Source organism: Talpa occidentalis, unplaced genomic scaffold (assembly GCF_014898055.3).
Source record: "Talpa occidentalis isolate TD23 unplaced genomic scaffold, MPIMG_talOcc4v2.1 talOcc4.9, whole genome shotgun sequence".
Lineage (NCBI taxonomy): Eukaryota > Metazoa > Chordata > Mammalia > Eulipotyphla > Talpidae > Talpa > Talpa occidentalis.
In genome coordinates, this window is record NW_023605305.1 from 113,154,361 (window position 1) to 113,180,464 (window position 26,104).

The window sequence follows — 26,104 nt, forward strand, 5'->3', positions numbered from 1 at the left end:
TCAAAGGATGAGATAAAATAGGAGCAGAGAAGGGACTACAAGTAGCCACATTTCCTTCTCACTGTGATTTACAAATTTCTAGGTTCAATTTGGGTTAACACGTCAGCTCTCCTGGCTCCAGAACTTATCTCACTGAGGAAATAGAGTATTCTTCAGTGTTCTAGTTTGCTCTACTAACTAAATTTCAAGGTGGGAATATTTAATGCCACATTCTGCCTTTATGAGAAACTGATGATTAAAGTAAAGGCTAGGGTGGTCTTGGGAAGGCCAGCCAGTGACCCAAAGAGCTTAGATTCTTATTTTCTTCTTCTGATCCAAAATTAATTCCAAATTTCCAGGTGCCCCAAAGGCTATGTCTATATTGCTGCTTTATCCTGTATCAGAGTAAAAAAATCTTAATTATTAAAAGTTGCTGTAGGAATCTTCCAAGGCCTCTGCAATTTTACCATCTAGGGAGTTTAGGAGGATTGAATTATTTTTAATTAGCACCCAAAAGAAACTAAAGCTTTTCTATTTTGAAGCAAATGTAACAGCCACAAGGAAAATCTAAAGTTGGGAACTCTTTACCGTTGTTGAGAAATCTCAACAGCCATATAGTACTTAACATTTAAGTTCTATCTTCTTTCTGAAGATAAAAAGAAAGGAATTTTATCCAGAATTGCTATGAAAGATAGAAATAGCCTTTCCTTGTGAACCAAAGATTATGTACCATACCTCTCTATGCCCGGAACATTGTCAGTACTTCATAAGTTATTTGCTAAATCAATGTTTTTCCTTTAATGCTTTCATGGTCAGAGTACTAAAGACAGTATGCCATGCAAAAAGTATTGAATATTGTCATAAAAGTTGATTTTGTTCCAAGGAGACCCCAAATACAATGATGCAGACTTTCAAAAAAATAAACAAAATCTCTATTTCAGAAAAGGACTAGTTTTCTGAAACACACTGTCCATACCTCTGTCATTTAATTATTTTACTGAATTATCAGTATGTGTCTTTGCGCAACTGAAACTTTTTCTTAAAGTAGAAATATGTGAATCAGCTCTATTTCTCTACTAGGTTTGGAACATTTTAAGTTCCCAATCAATACTGATGGCATGACTGAACTTATAATAGACGTAAAAACATACAGATCTTAGGCTGTAGCTGGTGATCACATGAAGTTCAATTTAGTCTGAAATTCGTGGCTCTTAAAGTTTGAGGAGCTGAAGCTTTGGAAACAACCCAAATGCCCAAAAGTAGATGACTGGATCAAGAAGATGTGGTACATATACACCATGGAATATTACTCAGCATTCAAAAAAGATAAACACATGCAATTTGCAGCAACATGGATGGCGCTGGAAGGGATCATGCTCAGCGAAATAAGCCAAAAAGAAAAAGAAAAATACCGGATGGTCTCACTCATAGCAGGAATCTAGAAAACTTAAATAAGGGACCAGGAAAATGAATATAAGAAAGTGAAAATCAAAATCAACAAAAAACTATGAACCAGAGACACTTTTTGGGGGGTGGGGGGCGGGAGGGGAAGAATTGGGGTCAGAATGGGGCGTTTGCAATTGTATGGGGGAATATAAAAATAAAATTTAAGATTAAAAAAAAAAAAAAGTTTGAGGAGCTGGATGACTTTGAGGGGGCCTGGTGGGGGCCACGCAGAATATGGTAGGTAGGAGGAAAAGATCTTCCAAGTCTCGGAACTTACAGATGAATTGCAGGTATGAGCACATACTAGGACGCAGCAGAGACCATACACGAAAGCCCAAGTACAAAAGGACATGAAATCGACTTAGGAGGCTCTGTCATCTTGGTCAAAGACCTTGTCTCTGATCTAAATCTGGATGATGCCAGCAGCTTCTAGGCATTACCATGTTGTCATCACCAAAGTCATGTGTGCACTGCAAGACAGGTGTCTCTTATTCCATCTCCTCAATGCCATGTACAAGGACTAAGCATTTCTCACCAAAAGCATAAACAAGCTCCTTTAAAAGCAGATGCAGGGTCTCCCCGGTGGCGCAGTGGTTGAGCGCTGGGCTGTGAAGCTCTGCAGCGCCGGTTCGATCTCCGGCTGCCGGGTGAGGGTCCCACATGGCGCGCAGACCTCTCCTGCCGCCCGCTGCTCCCCTCAGCAGTGCAGTTCATCACTCTGCCTGCTCTGCTCTCCCCTCTGGCTCTGGTGAATTCTCTCACCCTCCCAACCCTCACTTCTGACTGTACCCGGTGCTTGTATAAATAAATAAATAAATCTAAAAAAAAAATGCAGCAGGAAACTCAAGGGCAGCCCCTTACCTGCTGGTTCTGATAGGCTGTGACTGTGGTGAACACCGTCTCAGGAAAGTTGAACGTCTTCACCCCATCCCCCACAGGGACAGGCTTGGTGGGTGAAAGGTCACTGCTGAAATCCTTGCGAATCACGTGAACGCGAGGCTGGTATTTGTGCATTGAGTGCAGGATGATCTGCAATGACAAGGGGACACCATGCCAGGCCTGGCTCGAAGGTCCACGCAGCTTTTTAAGCTCTCGTGCACTATCAATCACAGGAAAGAAGCATCAGGAGAGCAGGGATTGTTGGCGGGATGTGCAGGGAACTGGAAATGAGCATCCTTGCTCAAGGCAGGAAGGGCTACGTGATCGGATCGTGTTACGTGAACCAGGCAGCAGAGCGTCCCGGTCACAAGTGGTGGGTGGGCTGTTTGCTCTCACTGGGTCAGGACAGAACGACTGTCTGGGCTCCAGTAGACAACGCTCCACTACAATGTCTCAATCTCAGACAGGTGTCAGTTGCCTCCTGCTTCAAGTTTGCAGCATGAGCTCATGGTGTTTTTAAGTCCTGCAGGCTAGGGCTCCGTTGCTGAACTCACAGGCATTGTCTTAGGCCAGGAGCAAGGGACTGTAAATGTGCATTCTCCTGCCCTCAAAACCTGCAGCTTCCTTCGAAATAGGAACCATGGCTTTAGCTACCTCAGTTTTCCCTGGATTTTGTCGAGAACTCAGCGTAGGATTTACTACCAAAGATGAAGTGATAACATCAGGTTCCAGTTATACCTGGAAAGTCCTATAGGCCTCTCCTATAAATGAGTGTGGTTTTTTGTGTTTTGACAAATTAGTCAGAATTGTCACTTTAGTTGTTTCCCTGAGTTTTTTCCCTCTGTGTTATTCTGCTGAATGCTGAGGTTTTTTCCACTTCTGTTGAATTTTCTGTATTTCTCTTTACTCCTTGACGGTAAGTCCCTGAAGCATACCCTGATAACAACCTGATGTGCAGCAGATAGTTGCTAAATGCTAGATTGGTAATAAATGGAAGTTCACAGGCGAAAAATTAGACATCGATGCTTACTTTAAAGAATCTTTACGTAAGAGATGCTTATTTTACCCACTGGAAAAGTTGAGGCTACCCAGCTTTGGAGCAAAAAGAAAGAAGAAAAGAGAAAAGGGATTCTTTGACTCACATGCCCTTGATCATCCAATTCGTTGTTGGTCAGCTTGAGTTTGTCGAAACTGACCACCTGTCTCATCCAAGTGTCTCCAGAAGCTAGAGAATCGGGGTGTATATAGACTCTCGGGGGCACCGGGGAGTCGGCATTGCCAGCCACCATCCACTTGGAGCTGTGATACACATATCTGAGACAGGAAGAGAGGGCAATTCAGAGACAGATGCAGGAAGGAGCAGAATCCAGGACACACACAGAGGCGGGAGGCAGGAGAGATGAACAGATGACAGAAACGGAGTATTCGGGTTGAGCAGAAGTTGAGCAGAATGCAAAGGAGAAAAAGAAAGGTAGAAACCCAAGGAAAATGAAGTGGAGGTGGAGCATGATGGAGTGGGGGAGGGCAGAAAAATGCTGTGGTTAATGATCAAAGCTGCAGCTCTCGCAAGGAAAACATTCTCACAACACTTTTTCTTTCTTCTCCCTCGCCTTGCCTTGCACCCCTGCGTGCACGCAGGCATCCTGAACCCACGTGTCGAGCTGTGGAAAAGGTATTTTACGGCAACCTTTCACCTTTCAAATGCGAACCATATAATCCACTGACCACTTGTTCAGGATTCGGTTCTTTATTAAAAACATCTTCCATATCGTCGTATAAAACACAGCCATGTGCGGAGACCTTCCGCGCCTCTCACTTGTTAACCATTTCCTTGCTGAGACTCTGAATGGTGAGGCATTTCGATCTTACTGCCTTAGCGCAAGCATAATCACCAGTTCTTCCCAGCTAGTGTTGTCTTTGATAAGCCTACTTTTTTTTTTTTAAGGGATATTATTTTATTCTCTTTCAAGAAGAAGAACATTTTTAGTAAAAACAAGGTATATTTATATAAAAATTTAAACAGATAAATCTCTAACCTGGAAACTTGGGAGTCATTAGCCTCCATAAAACCATGCTTACTTATTTACTAAGTCCTGTTATGAATTAGATCCAAAGAGACTTTAAAGGACTACATAATCAACTGTGTTATCAGAAATTAATAAAAACCAATTCTTGAAGCTGAGTTTCTCTTTTTTTTCCAGTGGTCCTAGATGAGCCTACTTTTGAATATGATCATCTTCCACATTCTTTTCCCACAGGGCCACTGTCAGTGATATGCTGTGATCACAAATGAGGCCAGATTTCCACACTATGTCAATTGCCTTGTAGTTTTCTCCATGGATCTGACACATTCCTGCTTCTCAAGCCTAACAACTACATGGGGCCTGGACCCCAGCTAAACAGAGACAACACAAATCACAACTCCTAGATCCTCTAAGACAGACCCTAGACTATCTGGTCTTGTAAGTCCTACGTCCAGACCACTTTTCTCTTGCCCAGCTCCCTTCCCCCCACCAGGCAAGTCTTGGTCTTGCCCATTCAGCTCTCACTTCCAAATTCATGGGCTGAGGACCAAGTTCTCAGATTTTAAACCCTTCGAAAATGAGCCATGAGTCACTGATTTGATTGAGATCTCCGGAAATCAGTGAGGTCACAACTCTTTTCTGTCTAATGTATAAAGTCATCCAAGAGACACAGAGACTCTGTTGGCTTTTAATGATTTTGAAGGAAAGTTACTTAACTTGCCCATAACCCATATTAATGAGCAATAATTCTCTCTAACTAGATGTTTTTCTTGAAGACTTACCCAATTCTCCATTTCTTCATCTCCATATCCACAGAGTAATCCATCCCATATAAGCACGTATGTGCTGCACTGGCCCGCTTCTCTGTCCCCTCTCCAAAATAAACCCCCTCAACTCACTTCTCATGTCATACGCCAGATCATCCAACAATTTGTTAATCACTTTCAATGTTAATCGACTTAAAATTTTACTTGGATTTTTGCAGGAGGGTGGGGTGGAGGGGTTCCAGACCAAACCAGTACTGAGCCTTGATTGCTCCTCTGATGACTACTCACAGCCCAGTGCTCTCTCATAGCCCACTGGTTTATGCTCCATCCCTCGTTTCTCTGCACTGTGCACGCTTTGAAAATGCATCATCTAATGAATTTAAGAACTGCCCTAAATTGCTTCCGAGGCCCACAATTCAACATCCTGAGTCACCATTACCTGTATCTTTTATTGTCCACAGGCACAATGTCCATTGCTATGTAGTACTGCTGGTGAGGGTCCAAGCCAGTGATTTTCACTCTCATGGCAGGAAACATCCTCCTGGGAAGGGGAATGTGGAGTAAGCACAGTAGTCAGAGGAAGCAGGAGCAAAAGCTTAGAGATGTTCTTATTAGGACCTCTGAGATGCCAAAGCCCAACAGCCTCTAATTCTCAAAGTTGACTGATTTATTTTTTTTTCACTTTGGAAGTTACCACTAGAAAATACATTAAAGACATACAGCTGAAACAGCAGCTCATATTAACTTAAATTGATCTGTTTGGTGACTTATTCACTTAAATGACTCATACCAGACCCTGCTTTATAAAATTGTTAATCCCTAGTATTACTAGTATTCAATAGATAGATAGATAGATAGATAGATAGATAGATAGATAGATAGATAGACAATTTGTATAACCACACACACATTCACTATTAGACTATAACATTCAAGATTATATTTATACTCTTACACTTAATGTACTTGACTACCTTATACTCATCTCTTTTAATCTAAGGAATGCATCATAGTTAATTCTCAGTAATCAGAATGTTCTTATTGATTGTTTTTGAAAATGGCCACTCTGAAAATAATTTCTCAAGAAAAGAATTTTAAAAAGGTACCACTAGCACACAAAGGGCCACCAAAGTTTTTTTTTTTTTTAATGCATTAAACTGTAGTAAAATTCCTGCAAGTTCTCAGGCTGTCAACGTGTGTGTCAAAGGAAGGACCCAGCAGAACAGGGAGCAAATACCAAATGAATTCTAGTGGCCTCTGGGCAATACCTTGTTTCTACCACAATGGCTTGTTAAACTTGCCAAAGCAAGTGAGGTCAGGATGTGGCACTTCACAACTAGTCTCATAATTGAAGAGGAGGAGACAGAGCAGCCCAAAAGAGGTATTGAATTTCAGGGAGTCTAGAATAAAGTTCACTATTCTTTAACCATAAGAAAGAAGAAAAAACATCAAGCTCTTTTGTATGTCATTCATTTAGGAGCCAGACATAAAAAGTGTTCAGTTCAAAATTTTGGATTACCCCAAATGTGCTCTAGGGTTCTTGTACACAAAATGCTGCATTAAACTTAACCATCTGGGGCCAGTTAGTCGAGCAGGGCAGAGCACAGTGCTAATGAGGTCAAGGTCACAGGCTTGATTCACATATGGCCTAATTGGCTTTGCTTCATTTCATGGCCATAGACCATACTCTGACCCCAGACAGCCATCTTGCAAATGTGCACTGGTTGTTTACATAAAGAGCTTTCTGTGCTGATCTCACACCCCACTACTCGTCAAAAGTGACTCAAAAAGCAAACGTCCTCTGATTGTTAATTCTTAAATGTTTTCAAAAATAATAACCATTCCTTCTTTTCTACTTTGTAACTTTCCAGAAGCTTCTACCAGTTATGATTTTATATTTTCTCCCTCCCACCCAAGTTTAACTAGAAAATCTTATATTTTAGTCTTATGGTAAGCTAAAGAAATTTGGTGGTAGGCTACTCCTAATTTAGCATAGATTAGAAACTTTGATTCACATTAATTATTTCCAAAAATTTGTGAATCTTTGCCTACATGTTTAAATGTAGGACAATAATTACATTCTTCACAACAAAGGTTTATAACTGCCTTATAAGTGGTAGGATAGCCTCTTGCCATGGATGAAGAGAAAGTCCTCTCATTGTTATCTGAGATAAGAAAATGTAATTCCTCTCAACCATCTATATGGTCTGTGCTACATTGAAAGAGATGGCTTCCAGAAAAGAAATTAGATGTTTGTAAATTCAATACCTGCTTATTGATCTTGAGTAAAGATAAGTACTTTACTTGAGTAAAGATAAAAATTAATACTTATATGATCTTGAGTAAAGAAGATACCCATCTCTTTCCAATACCCAAATTCTAAAATGAATGAGTTGTATGACCTGGAATAAGTCACTTTAGCCCCACCAAATATAGAACAAAGGAAAGGGACTAGATAATCTCTAAGGTTTCCTCATGCTTTAAAATTCTTACTTTATTTGAACCTCTTCTTAAGAATGTGCTATAAAAAATTTTTTTCTTACTTTTTGCCAGTAGTTTAGTACAGAATATCAACTAAAGTCATAACATCCAAGAGGAAAATCAATCTTTTATATTCACAAAATGAGATGCATTTGGTTTTAATTTTATGACTGAATTTAAGTCAATTATTTTGTCTTCCAGTTCATTAATCCCTAGAAGCAACTCTGTCCATGGTGCTGATTGCACAGATTCCATCAGTACATTCAAAGATTGAGGGCTGTGTAGACTACAGTGGTTCTGAACCAACAGGATCATGATCTGGGTGTGAGAAGAAGTAGAGAGTGACTGAGAGCTTCTAAAATGGTAAAATATCAGAGAGTCACACATAAATAGTGTGACTAAGAAAATGGAAATTGGAATTAAAATTGAAAGGGACACTGAGTAAGAAGGAAAATGAGGTGAAAGGAAGAAGTCAACTGGGGAAAAGAGGAGGAACATGAAAAACATTCACAGAAGAGACAGTCTTCTCTGTCTGGTTCCGAGTTGTCCCAGAATGACTTGGGCAGAATTACTTGTAGCAATAGCTACAACTGAAGCTATCAAATACAGAAGTGATAGATGTAGTTTCTAAATCTAGATAAAAGGATATGAATAAAGAACAAACTGTATATCTGCGGTGGGAATAGCTGGATATACTTAAGTATCAGCATGAAAGTTCAGAGGTAAGAATACAAAAAGAGAACACAGCAAGAGATAAACAAATGAGGTCAGGGAAGCATTGCCAAGGAGCTATGCAAGTGAACTGAATTCACTTTGAAGTGCAGGAATTCTGGGGATTACATAAGGAACAAAAATGATGGGGATATAGAGAACCAATAATGGTAAGTAAAAGCCCAAAATAAAATGGGAAAACCTTATTAAAAAAAATTCCTCTTCTCCAAACCCATCCCAATGCCAAAAACTAAAGCAATTCTCCTTCAAAGTTGCTCCCCACAGACACCTACTAAATCTCATAGAAGGAAGAGAGCACCAGAAAAGAAAGAAAATGAACAAGATTTCCTATGCATTTTAGCCTCTTGCTTTTGCGGTGTTTTATTCTATTGGGGGAGAGAGCATTTCTATTTGCATTCAAATAACCTGGACTGACCTACATATTCTTTTACTCACAATCCTTGTCCACAAAAATAGCTGATGATCAATGAGGTGGGTCTTTCTGGTAGGCGTGACATTAGGCTATGTAACGTGCTTTGAAAATATGAAAGTAACATAATTGTTGTAATTTTCATGAGCTATTTATATTTACTCAAAAGCTTACTCCAATTTATCATTACTGAGTTACTTTGATTTTGAATCCAAGAGGCCAAAACAACCAGTTCTTAACAGTGCAGTGTTATAAATAGTTAAGATCATTGCATTAGAGTCAGATAGATTTGGGTAGAAATCTGGAGCTGCCTTCACTACCCATGTGGTCTTAGTCAAGTTAGTTTACATCCCCATCCATCCATATTTAGGATTATCTTTTTTTATTATACAAGAACCGTGGTATAGGCCAGACGTGCGGGAGGGTGAGAGGATTCACCAGAGACAGAGTGGGGAGCAGAACAGGTAGACTGATGAAATACACTGCTGAAAGAGAGCAGCGGGCGAGACAGGAGAGGTCTGCCTCACCATGTGGGACCCTTGCCGGCCAGCCGGGATGGAACTGGAACTGCAGAGTCTGTGGACAGCTTCGCAGCACTGCGCTCAACTGCATGCACCACCAGGGGAGGCCCCATATTTAGGATTATCATATTTTCCCTCATAGGGTTCCCATGAAACTTACATTCTCATCCCTATATATAATATTATATCCTAACCTCATAGAACTCTCCTCATGTTGAGTATGAATCCAAAACAGATACCTGGCTATGGAAATGAAAGATACCAATAAAGATTAAACGTGCTTATTTCAAGAGAAACTGTGCTTTTAAAACTTTTATCATCCCACACAGCTTTGCAAGAGTATACACCCAATCACCATTAAAGTTTTGCAATAATTTCAGGTCAACAATAAAATGCAATGGATCAACAAGCAGGAGTCAAAAGACGTGCCAAATCACATTCTTACCATAAACAAAATTCATTCAAAAACATCCAGCTGCTTTAGTATCCTGAGAAGATACAAGCTATTGTTTGGGGAGCAAGCATTTTCTCTTGAAAGCATTATCTAATGAAGTAACACTTGGTGTTGGAACCTACCACTTGGTACCTGTGTACCATGGGTCCCCAGTATTAGCTGAAACACATTTGTAAATGGAAAATGTGTATGAAGGCAAAGATGATTGAGGATTGAGTGGCTCTTGGAAGAAGAAAAAAACAAAAATCACAGTGAACACAAGATCACTTTGCCAAGATCTTCGGATGCAGAAAAGTGAGTATTGTTGCTTTGGCTCACCAACGCTATCTACCACATATACATCAAAAAAAAAAAAAAAAGGTAACAGTTCCTACTTTCATCCTCTGTTCTTTGACTCTGAGCATCTGAAGGCACTTGACCTTACCTGCCTGCTTTGGTGATGATCATTTCAGTTCCAATGTCATGGAACCTCTTCCAGAGGTCAGCGCACTGCAGCTCCACCTGGATCTCCTCCATGGATGACATGGTGGCAGGCACGGGGCCCGCAGCACCCGGACCCAGGTCAGTGTGGGTGTCAAACGAGCAGGAGGTCCGCTCAGTGAGCACCTCAGAGTCAGAGCCAGTGCTCTGCTCAGAATCTGCAAAACAAACATAAGACCTCAGGTGAGACACTGGGGAGCTCCCCTCTGGGCCCAGAAGATGGGGCCGGCTGGGGGAGGTGAACAGGGGAGACTTAAAGTTGGGACGCTCCAGAGCACAGCACTCGGGCTATTTTATTATATTTTTTATGGTTTGTTTTTGTGATTTATGACCTTCTTTCAGGTTTCATGTTTCCAACGTGACATCTGGCATTTTAGTAAGTTTTAGTAACAGCTGAAGAAAATTGGTCCACAACAGGCAACATAAAAAGCACTAATGTCACCATGTTGAAGGGAATGAAGCCAAAGTGGGGCAACAGAATAAATAAATGCCAAATTAAAATAATAAGAAGAGCAATTAGAGACGATAGCTCCAAATCTAGAGTAGACATGGCACTTGGGGTAAGATCCAGTGCTAACAGCAGTGTGTTCTCTAATTGCACACCACCCCCTACCCACCAGCCAGCTATTTTTAGAAAGCAATTTTTTCTCCATTTATATATCCTGGCCATCAAAAGTAACAAAAAGTTGTTTGGGACCTTTAGAAGCACTTGGTCATATATTTGAATAAATAGCTTTTCCTAAGAGCCCAACCAGGCCATTTTGAATGAAAAAAAAAAAAATGTTGTGAAGCAAGGATGTAAGCATATGGAAAAAGTTACCCAAGAAGGCGGTTAAAACAAAGGGAATAAATGAGTTCAGGAGACACCTTGATTGGTTTCTTAAGTATGGGCAGAGGGGAGGGGTGATCCAACAGGAAGGTAGGATTGAGAGCAACCAAATAAAAAGTTGGCATGCTGGGCCAGATGGTCCTTCGTTCCTGCGTCTTCTGTATTCATGAAGGGGGAGGGAAAGGCATGTAGATAGAGAAACCAGAGTCAGATTTACCAGAAAAGACTTTTTTGTAATGTTTTCACATTTTATACTTTTAGTGGCCGGACGCCAAAAACGGAACCTCCTAAGATTTTCCAAACTCAGATCACTAGTACAATTTTCTTAGGCCAAATGTTACTAGAAGCCTAAGAAACCAGTTTGCTCACCCACCCTTCACATCTCGAAATCCGATTGCTTCCCCATAAATAAATACAGACACATATGAAAATGGAAAACAGCATGTTTGACTCTGACAACTGACTTTTCAGTGCTGTCAAGGGTCAGGAACTCTTGGGCATCAGTCTTTGACACAAGCACAATGAAAAAGTGATGCAACAGAAGGGCCAACCATATGCTACCACTCTCACGACCATCCTCCCTTCCACGGAGGCCTGTGAGCAACCCCTTCCACAGAAGCTTTTATTTTCATTCCTTCTATCCAATGTGTTCCTCTCTCAAATCCAATAGCATTTCTGGAAGCATCTCCCATAACTTTCCAAAACCCATAGGGAACAAAGTGCCATTCCCCAACCCTCCCCAATTCTTCACCCTTCACCCTTCATGCTAGAACATTCAGGATACTGCAGAACTGAGCCAAACTCCTAAATAACAGGGAAGTAATTGACCAAAGCCTTGGTTTATTCACAACCACTGGCCCACTCACCACCTTTACCAGAATAACTAAGCTTTACACGACTAAGCCTATCATTTTATACCTTAGGTTAAACAGGGGCTAATTGTGGTCTTCTTCAAGCACAGAAAAGTGGCTACTTATCCAGCATGAGAGCTGCTGTTGGGTGACAAATCCCCATCTTAGTGGTAGCAGAGCCATTACATCATCACACACTTGGCCAAACACAATACTTCTGCCCCCAAGACACAGATTCACAAATCCCCTTTTGTTTATGTGATATGACAAGACCTCCTCTGTAGCACAAATATCATGAGTTTTCCAAAAACTTCTCAAAGCAAGATTTCCAAAAAAAAAATCTTGTTCTTCCTTCAGGAGCAAAGTGTTACGAAATTCTGACCAGAGAAAACTGCCATTCTGAAAAAGCTGGAAACACACAAGCTAAGCAAATCCCTGGAGATATTTTGAACATGTGCTTTCTTCAATGTGTGCTCAGGGAAGGAGGGGAGGGAGTATTGTGACTCTAAGTGATAAATGTTTAATGATAACCAAATTGGGGTTGGAATTGGAATGGGGACTCTGGCTGGAGAACTAGGAAATAAGAGGCTCTACTTTTATTTTGCTACCATCTGGAATAAAATGGGTACTCAGACAGAACATGAAATGGATGGAGTAATTGCCTTGGACAAGTTACTCGACAGAATGAACCTATTTCCTCATCTTGCAACTAAAAGGACCTAATGTCCTGAAGACAGTCAGAATCCTTCTAGCCCAACTCTCAGCGACAAGCCAGGAAACACCAATTGGAAGCATCAACTTTAAACTGTTTGCGGAAGACAACGAAGAAAGCTAAAGTCCGTGAGACAAGTTAAATGAGGAAAAAACCTGGGAATCCAGATTCACATGATCATAGAAGTTAAAGAATCGAGTGGGTTTTCTGTTTATAGCTTCAATCAAATCAATCAATAAGCACCTATCAGCATGTGGTGCCATATGAGGTACCATGGAGATAATTTGAAACAGAATCCCAATCCTTGAGAAGTTTCTCTCAGTTAGCATTGATAAATTATGTGTTTATTGAGTACTTACTATGTGCCCAGTACTGTGCCAGAATCTAGGAACTGCCAAGCTACACAATAGGATTCTTTTTGGAGGTATTTACAGTCACAAATAGTCACAGACCAAGGCAAATACATTGCACAGTTTTGCATACAATTGCAGATTGCCTTGTGTGTCCCACAGCAGTCCACAAGAGAGGCAGCTGTGAGGGGCAGAGTTCTGAGTTACTACAAAGGAGGTGGACCAGTGTGTGGGGGTCTTGGCATTCTAGTTCATGAAGAGGATTTTATTGTTTCCCTGGAAACACTCTGTGTTTGTTTCTAGAGTCTCACTCCCTGGTAAAATAGAGTCCAGTGGCTTTGATGCACGAAATCCAAGTACCAGCTCACATTTCAAATAACGTGAATATACTACGTCATTTTCTGTTCTTCGTTGTTTCTTAGATATGATAATTTGGAAATAATATTAATATTATATTTTATAAAATCAGTTTTAAAAAAACTCCTAGAGTAGCTAGGGCTACCTATGAAGCAAAATACCTTTGATACACTTAAAATAATAATCTCAGTTAAGATCAACAGTCTAGGTAAAAATGAAATTTCATCCTTTGTAAAACATATTTCTCAATCATGGTTATATATATAATATTTAGGCTAACCAAATGAAACATTTCAGCTACTGACCAGGATATAGAGTTTAGTTCCCTACGTCATGAATGTAATAAATACATAGCAAATTATTTCAACCAAATCAGGTCATCCATTCAGAAACAAAACCAGCCCCTTGAAGCTCAGAAAACACCTCTGTGTTTTCAAGTTCTTTTATTCTTGGTAATTTGTGACTTCCTGCCTTCAAAAAGTAACCATTAGGAGCTCATTTGAATGACCTGGAAAGACTTCTTGACTATCAAATAGCCCTTGTGAAGAGTATTTTAACAGGGGAATTTCAGTAAATCAGGAACATAAGTGATAACATTACACTTAACTAAGCAAATTAAAGGAGAAAACACAAGGAACCCGCACTGAGCCGGTTACAAGGCGCTGAAGAACATCATGTGAGTCACAGGGTCAAATCAACATAACTCTTCCCTCTCCGGCCCCCAAAGGGAAAAAACCTAAGGAAAAGAGGTTCTGACTATCGGTTCACAGTGTCACTCTTTCTCTAACTCTGAGCTATTTCAGTTCATCTATAACACTAAGTGCCCACAGAAAGAAATTGAGTTTAGCTTACAGTTCGATTCATACAATAATAAAATAGCTTCTTGATTTATATTTTACACATTGCCCAATATATCCTCCCTGTTGATGAGGTAGGTAGCATATAATCTCGTGCACATTTTGTGTACGAGGAGATGGAGACAAAGAAAAATCGAGAATATCATGACCTACTGATCCAAGGATGGTATCCCCACGACCACGCTAAGTCCAGCTGTGCAGTGCAGCAATTCTCAACTATGCAGACCATCCTCACAATGGAATGGGTTAAGTTAACTGTCGTTGATCTTTGTCAAATCACATAACCATTTTCCTTAATCTTTATAACGAGGCACACGCACATCTGATTAGCAGTGCTAGCAAGCCCCTTTTAAGTTTATTATTTAGTGGATGGATTAGCAGCGTAGCTTTAAGACAACCAAGTGTGACACACCAAACCAGCCAGAAGTTGATTTGACTGATATGTATAGAAAATGCTTGAGTTAGTAACAAAATTAGACATTATTCAAGCATATTTCAGAGCCTGCCAGCTGATTTTCACCTCCACCTAACTAATGATTTAAGGAGTCAATCATTCCTACAGCGAAACAAAGAACATTTACTCCTGGAGCCTGACACTCATGAGTGAGGAGATGAACAAGCAGTGTTAGATTCCTACCTTTACTATTTGCTTATCATTATCTATTACTCTTTCCTTGGGACTCAGAGAAAATAACTTATTGCTCAAAAAAGTATGCTTATATCTTTATGATAAAACAAAATCTTGTGATTCTGTTTAGCATTACTGACTTTGGACAGTGAGGTGATGGTCACTTTACAAAAACCATCCCAACCAAAGAGTTGATGATGGTCAATATCTCCTGAGCACTCACTGTGTGTTAGCAACTATCCAAGACTTGAAATGTATAACATCATTTAATAGAACAAACACAAGTGCTATTACCATTATCTCTATTTTATATACTATTGACACCAAAATGCAGATTACATCAGTTCTGTCTCCAATGAATTTCACGTATTTGTGAATGTATTTAACTTTGTACAGACCAGGTTATACATTAACATATATGACATTAACTTTGTATAGACTGTTATACGTTAACATATATGACATATACATTGTAAATATAAAGATGTGTATGTGTGTGTGTGTGTGTGTGTGTGTGTGTAAAGCTAGAACAGGCACTCGCTGTAAAGCAGCTCAGAGTCTGGTAGGACGGACTCACAACTGTCAAAAGGAGACTCGCTGTGATAGGTTCTCCAGCACTACAGGAGCAAAGCATGAAGGATCTTTGAAGAGCAAGCAAGCCAATGACAAGAGGAAGTGGACCAGTGTGTGGGGGTCAAGAAGACTTCATGATATTCTCAATTTTTCTTTGTCTCCATCTCTCGTTCACAAAATGTGCACGAGAATATATGCTACCTACCTCATCAAAAGGGAGGAAGGGAGGATATATTGGGCAATGTGTAAAATATAAATCAAGAAGCTATTTTATTATTGCATGAATCAAACTGTAAGCTAAACTCAACAAGACTTGAGGGTCAAGAAGACTTCACAAGGTGACATTTAAGAATGGAGTTGAAATATGACTATGAAAAAGCACAGAAATTAAAAGGACAGAATTTAAGGCAGTGAATTTGCTGGGTTTAGAGCATCAACAGCACATGGATATAGCTGGGGCTCAGTACATATGTGGGCAGAAGAAGCTACATAAGAAATGGAGGGGAAGGTGGAGGCTCAGATCCAACGCATTTGAAAGACGATTTCTTTAAAATTTAGTAAGGGCCCCTCTTTAACATTATTGGTACATCAGCAAAAACACAAATATCCCTGACCACAAGGGGCTTATATTATAGGTGGAACTTTGATGTCAAATTTGTAGTTGAAACTTTATACTAAAGTTTTCTTTTAAATGACAATAGTTCTGTTTGCATTTCCAGACTATGAAATCGAAAAACTGAGTTGAGTGCTTTTGTCACATCTCCTGTGCAAGCGAGCTCAGACTGTCTGGTTTCAGTGCAGAGGACAGGCGAGAGCAGACTCCTGTCAAGTATGGTAAGAGATGAGCCATTTCTGAGATGAGATGGTGCAAATGCCAGTTCCTTAAGACCCGACCACAGGTGTCACGTTTCACCCCAAGAGAGAAAATAGTCTGAAATTAAATTAAATTAGATTGAAACTAAATTAAAAGAGCAAAGTCCAACCTGGATAGATGATCAGCAATCTATCATGTCTCCTCTGCCAACAGGGATGGCACCATCTTGAGAGGTACCTCCTACCCGGCATTGGGCAGGCAATGCCACTTCTGGGCCTACTGCCTAAGTCGGTAAAATCAAGGCTCCCACAGCCACCTCAACCTCCCTCAGACACTGGGGCAGCTACCACAGCTTTTCTAGCCAGGCAGCACTTTCTGTACCAGGCTTAAGCAAATACCTATTTCGAGAGGACCTCTACAGTGGAAACTGGTTCTGGGATGTCAGATTTTATCAGGTAGCTTAGTGAAAGCTGGTGATGAAACTTCTCATAGAGTAATTCTAAATATGGCAGGAGCAGTAGTTGGCACTAACCTGAGTACGGGCTGAGCCCACATTTGATACCCAGTCCAGAGCTTCAAGGGAATGCACTATAACCCGGGCTGGATTAAACTAAAATTACGATGGAAGCAAACACTCAAGGGGCCCGTTAGATGACTTCAGTGGTGGAATGAGGGCTCTGAGCTCCTCATGCCCTCCAAGTTCTATTTGGGAAAGGGGGAGGTAACCTGAAGCCTGCAATTCTCCTGCCAATAAGCCAATTAAGGAGGCTAAGAGCTCATCTCTCTCAGCTGCCTCAAGCAGTCTCCACCTGACAAGCAGCACCTCTGTCAGTGCCCCGCAGCCCCCTGGGCATGGTCCCAAAGCCATTCCCCAGACCTCACCCTGCTCGAGAGGCTTTGCAAAGAAGCAGGAGGCTCATTTTTATGCCTTGTTGATCAGACAAAGGTTCAATGTCATTCAAGTTTCAGCCTCTCAAGTGGCAGTATGGTTCGAGGGCAGAAGCGAAAAAAAAAAAAAGGAAGAAATATAACAAACGAGGAAACTGAGACTTGGCAAGATTAAGAGATCTTTCTCATATGTATAAGCAGGAGGCAGCAGAGTAGAATCTGAGTTAGTCTGGCTCTGGAGTCAATATTCCTTCCACTCTTGACTGCGGCCCAGTTTTCAGAATCAGACCACAGAGCAATGTGCATATCCCTCCGGAAGTGCAGAGCTAACGCCCTGGGTGCTGTCGAAGACAGCGGTTGGAAACAGACCCTTGTCTGAAGTTCTTTTGGGAGAGGGGGAGCCTTCAAAGCAGGGTGAGGTGAAAGTGTTCCCTAGTCACCAGCACATCGGGAATGTTCCGGAATATTCTAGGTCTCCTCACCAACGTACCATTCTTTAGTAAATAAGCAGGATCACAAAAGGGCTTCCTTTGTGTTGTAATTTAATTCTGTCTCCAGTCCCCTAGGAACGAAACATCAAATGTGACAGACAGATCACTAAACATCACTATCACTGTCATGTTGCACTCTTGCTTTGACGAAGAAGCAAAATAACATTAGAAGGTACTTGGAAGATGTTTGGACATTGAGAAATGTGCAAGGACAGCAGTAAAAGGCAGGGAGAGGCGGATGAAATAGTTCCTACTTGTGCAGAATTTGGCTCTGCTCAGAGGTCCAAGTCCAAAAGCTCTCTGCAGCCCTAAATGGATATTTATGCCCACGGAGAATTCATCTGATCAGTAGGAATGTGAAAGCACTATTCAAATAGCAAAATATCAAACTAACAATCAGCTTATATGCCCATAATCAAGTTAATCAGGAAACCCAAGAAAAAAATAAAGGACCTGGATTTTCTATGGGTCCTGGATTTTCTAATTTCAGATATTTTATTTCATTCTCCCCATACAAGTAAAGTTTGTGAGTTTCACTTTTGGTTCAGAAAATATCCCTGATGAAAATGAAAATGAACAAATGGCAAAAGCAAAATTTGGTTGCAAGCCACAAGACAACACTCAGCCTGAAATACCTCTTGCACCAGAGCTTCTCTAAAAGTTGATCCTGATGGACTGGGTGGTCTTCGAGATTTAGCAGTCAATTTTAGGCCAGCAGCTGTCAACACAGGCCCCTCCCTGAGGCCTTGGAATTTTTTCTGGATGAAGTGACACATCATCCCCAAGTCAGCGTTTGTTTGCTCTTTGCAACCACAACTACTTTCCACCTTCTGCCACCATACCCCTCCACCCTGGACTCTACCACGGTCTTTTAATTCTGAGGAAGTGAAAAAGGTGAAAAGGAGGCTTTCCCCCAAGGCCCTAGAACTTGTCTTAGACCTTGTTCAAATATTCCCACTGAAGACCACTAAATAAATTCGCAAGCATGTGCTCAGAGAAAAGGACTAAACAGCTAGTTTCCAAGCAACAATTATAACTTCTTCGGGTGTCGGTACCTCGATGGTGGCAATTTCAAACACATAAGTAGGCCTGATGTTTCAGTGTAGCCAGGGCTGTGCAGTGCCCTTCAAATTACACTCAGGAGACCACAAGCCAGCTACACTAGGTTTAAAATGCACCCAACATATCAAGCCAAAACACAGAGAGCCATCCTGTTGGAAGAGGGTAAGCGTTCCAAGGCTGACGCACAGTACTGGACAGGTCATCTTCTAAATTCATCTGTTTAGAATTATTCAGCAAATAATTGTTGATGATCTTGCCCAGGCCTGGCAATGTCCTAGATACTTTGAGGGGTACAAAGCTAGGTAAGATATGACCTGGGTCCTCAGGAACTTATAAAATCATTCAGGAGGCAGAAGAATGGGTGCCAACTGAAAGTAGAAAAGTCAAACTCCAGCATGGCACATGGCACGCTGGGGCTGACAATTCAAAAGACCAAGTTCCAAAGCTCTTTTCTTATTTTTTAGCTGTCTGATCTTGAGCAACTCCCTTAACCTCCTTCAGCCTTAGTTTAATCATTTGTAAAATGAGGATATTATTAGTACCTGCTTTGTTAAAATCTTATGATTTACTAATATAGCTGTGTGTTTACATAAACACCTTGTCACTATTAAAAGACATATATGGGGCCTTCCTGGTGGCACAAGGGGTTAAGCACCGCACTATGAAGCAATCCGCAGCCTCTGCAGCATCCCCAGCCGGCCAGGGAGCAACCCACATGGCACAGCAGGCCTCTCCTAACTCACCCGCTGCTCCCCTCAGCAGTGGATTTCAGTCAGTCTGCCTGTTCTGCTCCCCACTCTGTCTCTGGTGAATCCTCTCACCCCCCCCCACCTCTGGCCTGTACCCCAGTTCTTTTATGTATAAATAAATAAATCTTTAAAAAAATAAAAGACATGTATATGGATGCTAACTTTCATGCCTCAGTCTCTAAGGAAATACCAACCAAATGCTACATGAGTTCAGAAGTAAGAAGACCCCCTTCCAGCCCAAGGGTTTTTCTGGGCTGTAATTCTTTCCTGCCTTATTAAGAGATGTCTGCAAGATGAAAAGACAGAGAAGGGGACTGAAGAAGGAAACATCTTCCAGGAGTAGGAGCTCTAGGCAGAGGCAAGGTGACAAAGCCAACCCTACTGGGTCAGCCGACCTTACTGGGTCAACAGACATCAGGTAGTTCGGGCCACATCTACGTTGCTCCTCTGGTATCCTCAGCACCTGGGACAGTGTCTGGCACCAATTATACACCCAATAAGAAGCCATTTTATTGAATGAATGAATGAATGAATGAATGAATGAATGAATGAATGAATAAGAATGAATGTTATATGTTAGCAAAGCAAGAGAAGACAAGAGACCACAGAAGCTCTGGGAGGGCAGGCTGGAGCCAGATGAAGAACTGTGGATGCTATCCTCTGATCTTCAGGAGACCAACAAATCCCTAGTCATGAGGTATCATAATCGAATTCCATGTTCCCAATGAAAGCCCAACAGGGTCACTTCCACACATAATCTGAACCACTGAAATTCCACTAGCTTGTCCCCAGTTTGTGTTAAAACTAATTGGCAGGGCCTGGCCTGCTATCTTCTGGCAGTGCATGTGTTCAGTCACTTCTATAAGAAGCAGTCAGAGTTCAGCATCTAGAAACGTCTCAGATACTAACTTTCCTCTACATGACACTCGGAAAATAGTGTGCCCTTGGGCATGAGGCTAATATGGGGAAAGGAATAGGCTTTCAATAAGTGCTGGCACCGGCAATGCCGGGGAGAGGTGGGATTCAGCAGGGATGTGCTCTCCTTCCAGACCAGGGTGACTTCTGTACAGATGGAGGCTGACCCTCCTCCACACCCCACAAAGCTAGCACCCCTGTTGCATGCAGTGACATAGGATTTCCAAAGATGCTGCCAGCAGGATAAAGAGAAGGTGCAGTTCTTATTTAGAATCAAAGGGACCCAGATGTGATTTTGGACAAACAACTTAACTTTTAAAAGTCAATTTCTTCATCTAAAATAATAGAAATGTCAGCGGCACTCAGTAAAACTCCTGGCACACAGGGGGCATCTGAAATGCTAGCTCTTTCCATCATTTGAAAAGGGAAGTGACCTAAAGGGTAAGACCTTTTCCCAGTCACTTCCCCATCCATCCCTGAGACCGCGGAGGTGTGTACTCTTTCAGTTGGAGTACACACTCGTAAAGGAAAATTTCAATGTAGAATAGGAGAGAACACGGTTCAGAAAATAATAAAAATGAGTATCATTCAGATCGAGGAGTTAAAAGGTCAAAAGCGAATGTTGTCAGGAGAAATGACAGACAGGCAGAAGCAAAGCAGAGACATGGTAAAAGTTCCAAATTAGAGAGCTTGATTTTGGGCGCTCTTCTCTACGTGATGACTGCCACGTTACTGGAGAGGGAAAATGACCAGGATCTGAAAGAAGCGAGAACAAGACAGGCCACTAAGAAACAACCTAGGCTGGTTCTTGAGTAAGGATATGAGGTAAGCAGACTCTTGCCTTGAACAGAGAAGCAGAGAGACCAGTCCTGGCTGGAGAAGCATCCCAAGGGCACGGCCCAGGAGAGGTGGGGAAGGCAGAAATGAGTTGGGAGGCTACAGGTGCCTGCCTCAAAATTGACAACCTTGTCAGAGCACTTACTCTGGAGCAGAAAAGATTTAGTGCCTAAAGGCATCTCCCAAGGACATGAGGGAGAGGCCCAGAGTTGGGTATGAAAACCCGGCCTGACAAATGAGGTCACTGAGACTGAAGTGAGGTGCCCTGCACCCCTCACCCAGAAGTATCAGAGAGAAGAAACGGACCCAGCTCTTTTTTCACCAAAGTCTGGACTCATCCGCCATCCCACACACCTTCAAAAAACCTCAAATCTAACACTATGGTTGCAGAGGGGAATGCACTTTGGGGGCACAGGGCATCAAGCAGTGGCAGGGAAATAAAACACCGTCCTACTGGCAGTGTCCTTCCATGCACAACTCATGACCCCAGCTGGAGACACTTGCAAGACTGAGAATCCAAGTTCCCAGACCCCTCCAGGAAAGGGCCAACCTCTCTTGCCTTCTGTCCTTCCTCTAAAACTCTCCCCAGGAAGAGAATGAGTTGTCAGAAGATGTGAACCCCAGGGCAGACTTTTGGTGATGAACAAGAAGAGGTGGAGAGGTAGGGCGTTGCTGGACACTGTCTCCTGGGGGGGAGACTTTGGGGAATCCCAAAGTCAACACGCCATCCCTGACCCGGTGCCTGACCCTTGAGTCATCCTGCCCACGTTACTTAACTCCGCTCGCTCCTCGGCCAACACCTTGGCCGCAGCCTGCTCTGTTTGTCCCACGCCTGCTTACCTTGAAAGGTCAGAATGACCCCTGAAGAGACAGTGTCCTCCAAGTGTGTCAGCAACTCAGAAACTGACAGCTTCTAAAATAGCTGGGGTGCTGCTGGGTGTGCGTCGCCTCTGAAGGAGCGGTGGTGTCGCCGAGGCAGCAAGATTTCCTTGCCAGGCTTGCTCCTCTCCTCGTCCCCACAAGACTCTACGCTGCCTCTCCCTTCCAGGCCCAGGAAGACTCGGAGCCTGGGGCTGTGGCATTTAAGCACTGTCAGAGTTCCCACTTGAACCCCAAAGCCATGCCAGCACAGCATCTGTCGTGATGACCCAGCCTGAACTGTATTTAGAAGCTGCAGGCATGGCACCACGTCCCGGCCCATCTCAGAGTGACGGGAGATTTCCTGAGCACCTGGGCTTGTGGTTCAAGCGCTGCTGCTCCCAGGGATAGGGGGTGACAATGATGTGTTTCTGTTGCTTTCCTTCCCGGAAGGTGCTCTTCTGGGGGACGCCATCAACACTATTACATAATGCTGTTTTTTAAATCCACGCTTTTTCTACAGCTTACCAGCCAGCGGAGAGGAAAGACAGCATAATGGGAAATCAATCAGAAAGTGGGTTTAGTGTCCTGTCCATAGATGACTCACAAAGGTCAATTTCCCTGGAATTCTATCCCGGGAATAATCAGGCTCTACCGGATATTGCCAAGAAATAACAGAGCCCGCCCATGACTCCTGCCTGCTAGAGGGACAGGGCTTCCTAATTCACTTCGTCTTCTTGGCAGCCTCTATGCTAGCCTTGAATGCAGCCCACCAAAATGCAAAGAAATAGTGTTACTCCTAGTTAGTGATAAAAAATTACAATCTTACTTGTTGGCACTTCAATGCGCTCTCCACCGCGCCAGGCCGATCAAGCTCTAACTTTAACTGATCAGATGAGCTGTCGGTCTGGGCGTTCACCGCACGCAGAGCGGGTCTAAGTCCTCAGTTCTCCTGGACCACAGGGAAAAATACTTCCTCCCGGTTGACCCTCAACTCCCTGACCCTGTGTCCCTGCCCACGGCCCCGTGGAGATGCCCCATCATTTAAATGGCATCAGTGCTTGGCCTCTCTCCGCTTCTGGGCAAAGACCCAAGACTCAGAGAATGTGGTTTTAGACTCATGGCATCTAATTCATTCAAGGATTATTCTGCCCCTGTGCTCAGACGGCTGTGCTAATCAGCACCTCCCTTTGTTCTATAATAAATTCAGCCCCGGCTAATTCCAAGCCTCTCTGCATCACCGGAGTTTAAAGACGGCATTTTGACAGGTCAGATATTTAGAATCAACAGACCACCAACCAGTCAAAACTCTTAAGTAGTTTTAAGAACATGTGGAAATAATTTTTTTCCAAGAATTCACAAGTCCAGAGGATGAGAGTTTATTGATGGCGTGTGGGCTATTGTATAAATGGAAGTATTACTTTATATACCATATTTATTCTCTCTATATATAGATTTAATCCAAATCAATCTATCATTATGGGCAAATTTACCTTATTTTATCAAATATTACATGTGCTATCGGTTACAAACTACAATAGCGTATACACTGTATAGTATCTTTAAAAGAACCAATAAAGACTGAGAGAAAATAAATGTGCAATTAACCACAGGGACTTTCACAGAAATCAGAATATTCTGTGTGACACCGGCTATATACCTTGATTTCGTTACAATCATCTTAGTTGCGTGCAGTGAATCTTCTTGTAAAGGAAAAATTATTCCACAAAATCTAATTTCTAATTGTTTAAATGAAGAGGTTATTAACTTAAAGTAAGGATTTGGGTGTTTTTAGGAAACCTAAAATTATAAGTGAGATTTTGTAAGAACTTGCATTTTTCTGGGAAGAGGATGTGTAGTATTTTGGGAATTCTCAAGGGAGTCTACGATTTTAAAGGGACAAAAACTATTTGCTCGATAGGTTTTCTTCAAGTGGGAAAAATGTCTATTTTCCAGACTCACTTCTGCTGTCATGTAAAACATTTCCCCTTACTCAGATATTTCCAATGGGCCAAATATTCCAAAGAATACGACAGGATATTAATGGTGCATCTTAATAAAAATACTTTCGCTGTCTCCCTTACAAAGACACAATTGTTCTGTTTTTCTGGGCTGCCGAAACTTGCTCCTGTGGGATCACCCCAGCATCCTTGGTGTGAGTCCTTATTTCCCATTTATCTTTATTTCACCTGCATATCTATGGCATAAGTGGAATTTCTGTATTATAATCCATATCAAATCACTATGAAATGTAGGGCAATTATATATTATCTTAAGTTGAACGAAAAATGGGGCTTTTCTTTTGGTCTTGCCTCTTTTACTCTTTCATCCTCTCTCTCCTCCCCTCTGCCTCTCCTGAAAACCTCAGGCTGTTTTTCTCCTCTGGGTGCCAAAACCACAGCAAGTTTGTTATTACAGGACAAATGTCCAGGTCGCTCCCCTGGATACATGTTGCCAGGGGTCCTCACACCTCAGAAGAGATCCTCTTGCACCCTCCACCCCCGTCCAGTGTCCTCACGGGAAGCCAACTGCCCAGGGAAAGCTGGACCCAGCACAGACATGGCGCTGCCAGCTCCCTGCCCAGGCTTCCCCAAAGGCCGGGCACCAGAACCCTACCAAGAGAGAACATGGCGGTGAGCTCAGCTGGCGTGCTGCTGAGAACCTCCTTGCCCTGGCGGTCTATTTTCACTGCCCAGTGACCCTGAAAACTGTTGTCATTAAAGTGAATGATAAATAAAGTGAACTGTCCATTATCTACCATCTCCAACGCTAGGAACCCTGGATTCGGAGTCAGCAGGCAGAAGTTTGAGGCCTGGTTCTGACCTTGGTTTGACCTTCAGGGAGCCACTTAACCCTGCTAAGTTTCAGCTGACTGATCTGTGGAACGTGAATAAGGAATCCTTTTGTTTGCTGGATTCAGCGATCCTCAGCCGGGGTGAAATGCACAGAGATCGCTCCCTGTGCTCTAGGACCATGTTAAGCCCCAATTTACTTGCCGGCAGCCATTAAACAAGAAACTGAAACTCAGAAGCAGAGCAGCAGAGTGAGCCGACCGGACGCCCGCCTCTCCTTCTCTGCACCTGCCCACTGAGCAGCCACCACCTGGTCTTCGCAGGAACGTGATAACCCCGCGCTAAAGGATCTGGACAAAATGGCCCCATGCCATGACCTACAACTCCTTCCGCCGGATGCAACCATGGCCAGCGATGACCCAGCATGGTTGGAGCTGCGCTCAGCTCTGAGCATCCGTGGCCTCTCTGTCTCATGGCTGCCATGGCCTCTGAAGCCCAGCACCTGCTGCCCCCAGTCAATGAGCTGTGGTAGGGCAAGGCCCCGAGTTACTAATGAGAAACCACAGAATAATCAGGGTCTCTCCCCTGCTGAGTTGCATTTTATTGTGTCCTGATTCTCTGTTAATCAAAGGCTGTAGCATCTTTTTACAGATTAAGCAAAACAGATTACAGTCCACTCTGGGGGGTATGCCCTATCACACCCCCTTTATGAGGAGGCCACTAGCAGTGAGGTAGGTGTTACAGCCAAACTGCTTTGATCGTTACCTGCAACAGGCTGCTTGGTTCAATCCAGCGGCAAAATGTTTGAGGCACAGATCATGGGGTTCCCAGACCTGCAAGCAGGTCCCTTGCTGTCTTAGTGTGACATGAAGGCCAGTCTCAAGAAACCTCAGGTTTTCCATAAATTCTGAAAAGTAACTGAGCTTCTCCAGGGTCCAACATTCTTGTCTCTGTTCTCTCTGGGCCTCAGTGTAGATCTTTCCTTGGAACTTTCCTCACTGCTGTAGCTCCCAGAGTCACCGCTGTTGCAGGATTCAGCCTTTCCAACTTTCTTTCAATTCTGCAGGGAAATGCTTAATGGAGGCTATTGCTGCTGATCCTCATTTCTCAAAAGAACCTTCTGAAACAGGCTGCCTCGGAGGCAGTGACTCCCCTGGCCCCCACAAAGACCTTACCAGGGTTTGGATTGGGATTACACATCTGGATTCAGTTCTCACGAAACGATTTATCCCTAGAGATCGATGTTCTGTGAACTCTATCCTAAGAAGAAAGATCATGAAATATTTCTTGTCATGCTCCTAAACTAAACTACCTGTGAAAGACTTCCTTCTTGTCATTATTCACGACTGCTTTAGCAGCCAATGTGGGC

General features: G+C 42.6%; 1 protein-coding gene across 3 annotated transcripts in view; it reads right to left on the reverse strand.

Moving 5' to 3' along the window:
• The window catches only part of TBX15 (T-box transcription factor 15), an 88,269-nt gene that overhangs the window by 35,443 nt on the left and 26,722 nt on the right, over window positions 1-26,104 (reverse strand). For all 3 annotated transcript variants that reach the window (XM_037500526.2, XM_037500525.2, XM_054691395.1), the window contains 4 exons: window positions 10,117-10,330; window positions 5,535-5,636; window positions 3,447-3,618; window positions 2,287-2,454 (listed from right to left, as the gene is read on the reverse strand). In XM_037500526.2, coding sequence (XP_037356423.1) covers window positions 2,287-2,454; window positions 3,447-3,618; window positions 5,535-5,636; window positions 10,117-10,217 — 543 coding nt within the window. In that variant the 5' untranslated portion in view covers window positions 10,218-10,330. The remainder of the gene's footprint in view (window positions 1-2,286; window positions 2,455-3,446; window positions 3,619-5,534; window positions 5,637-10,116; window positions 10,331-26,104) is intronic.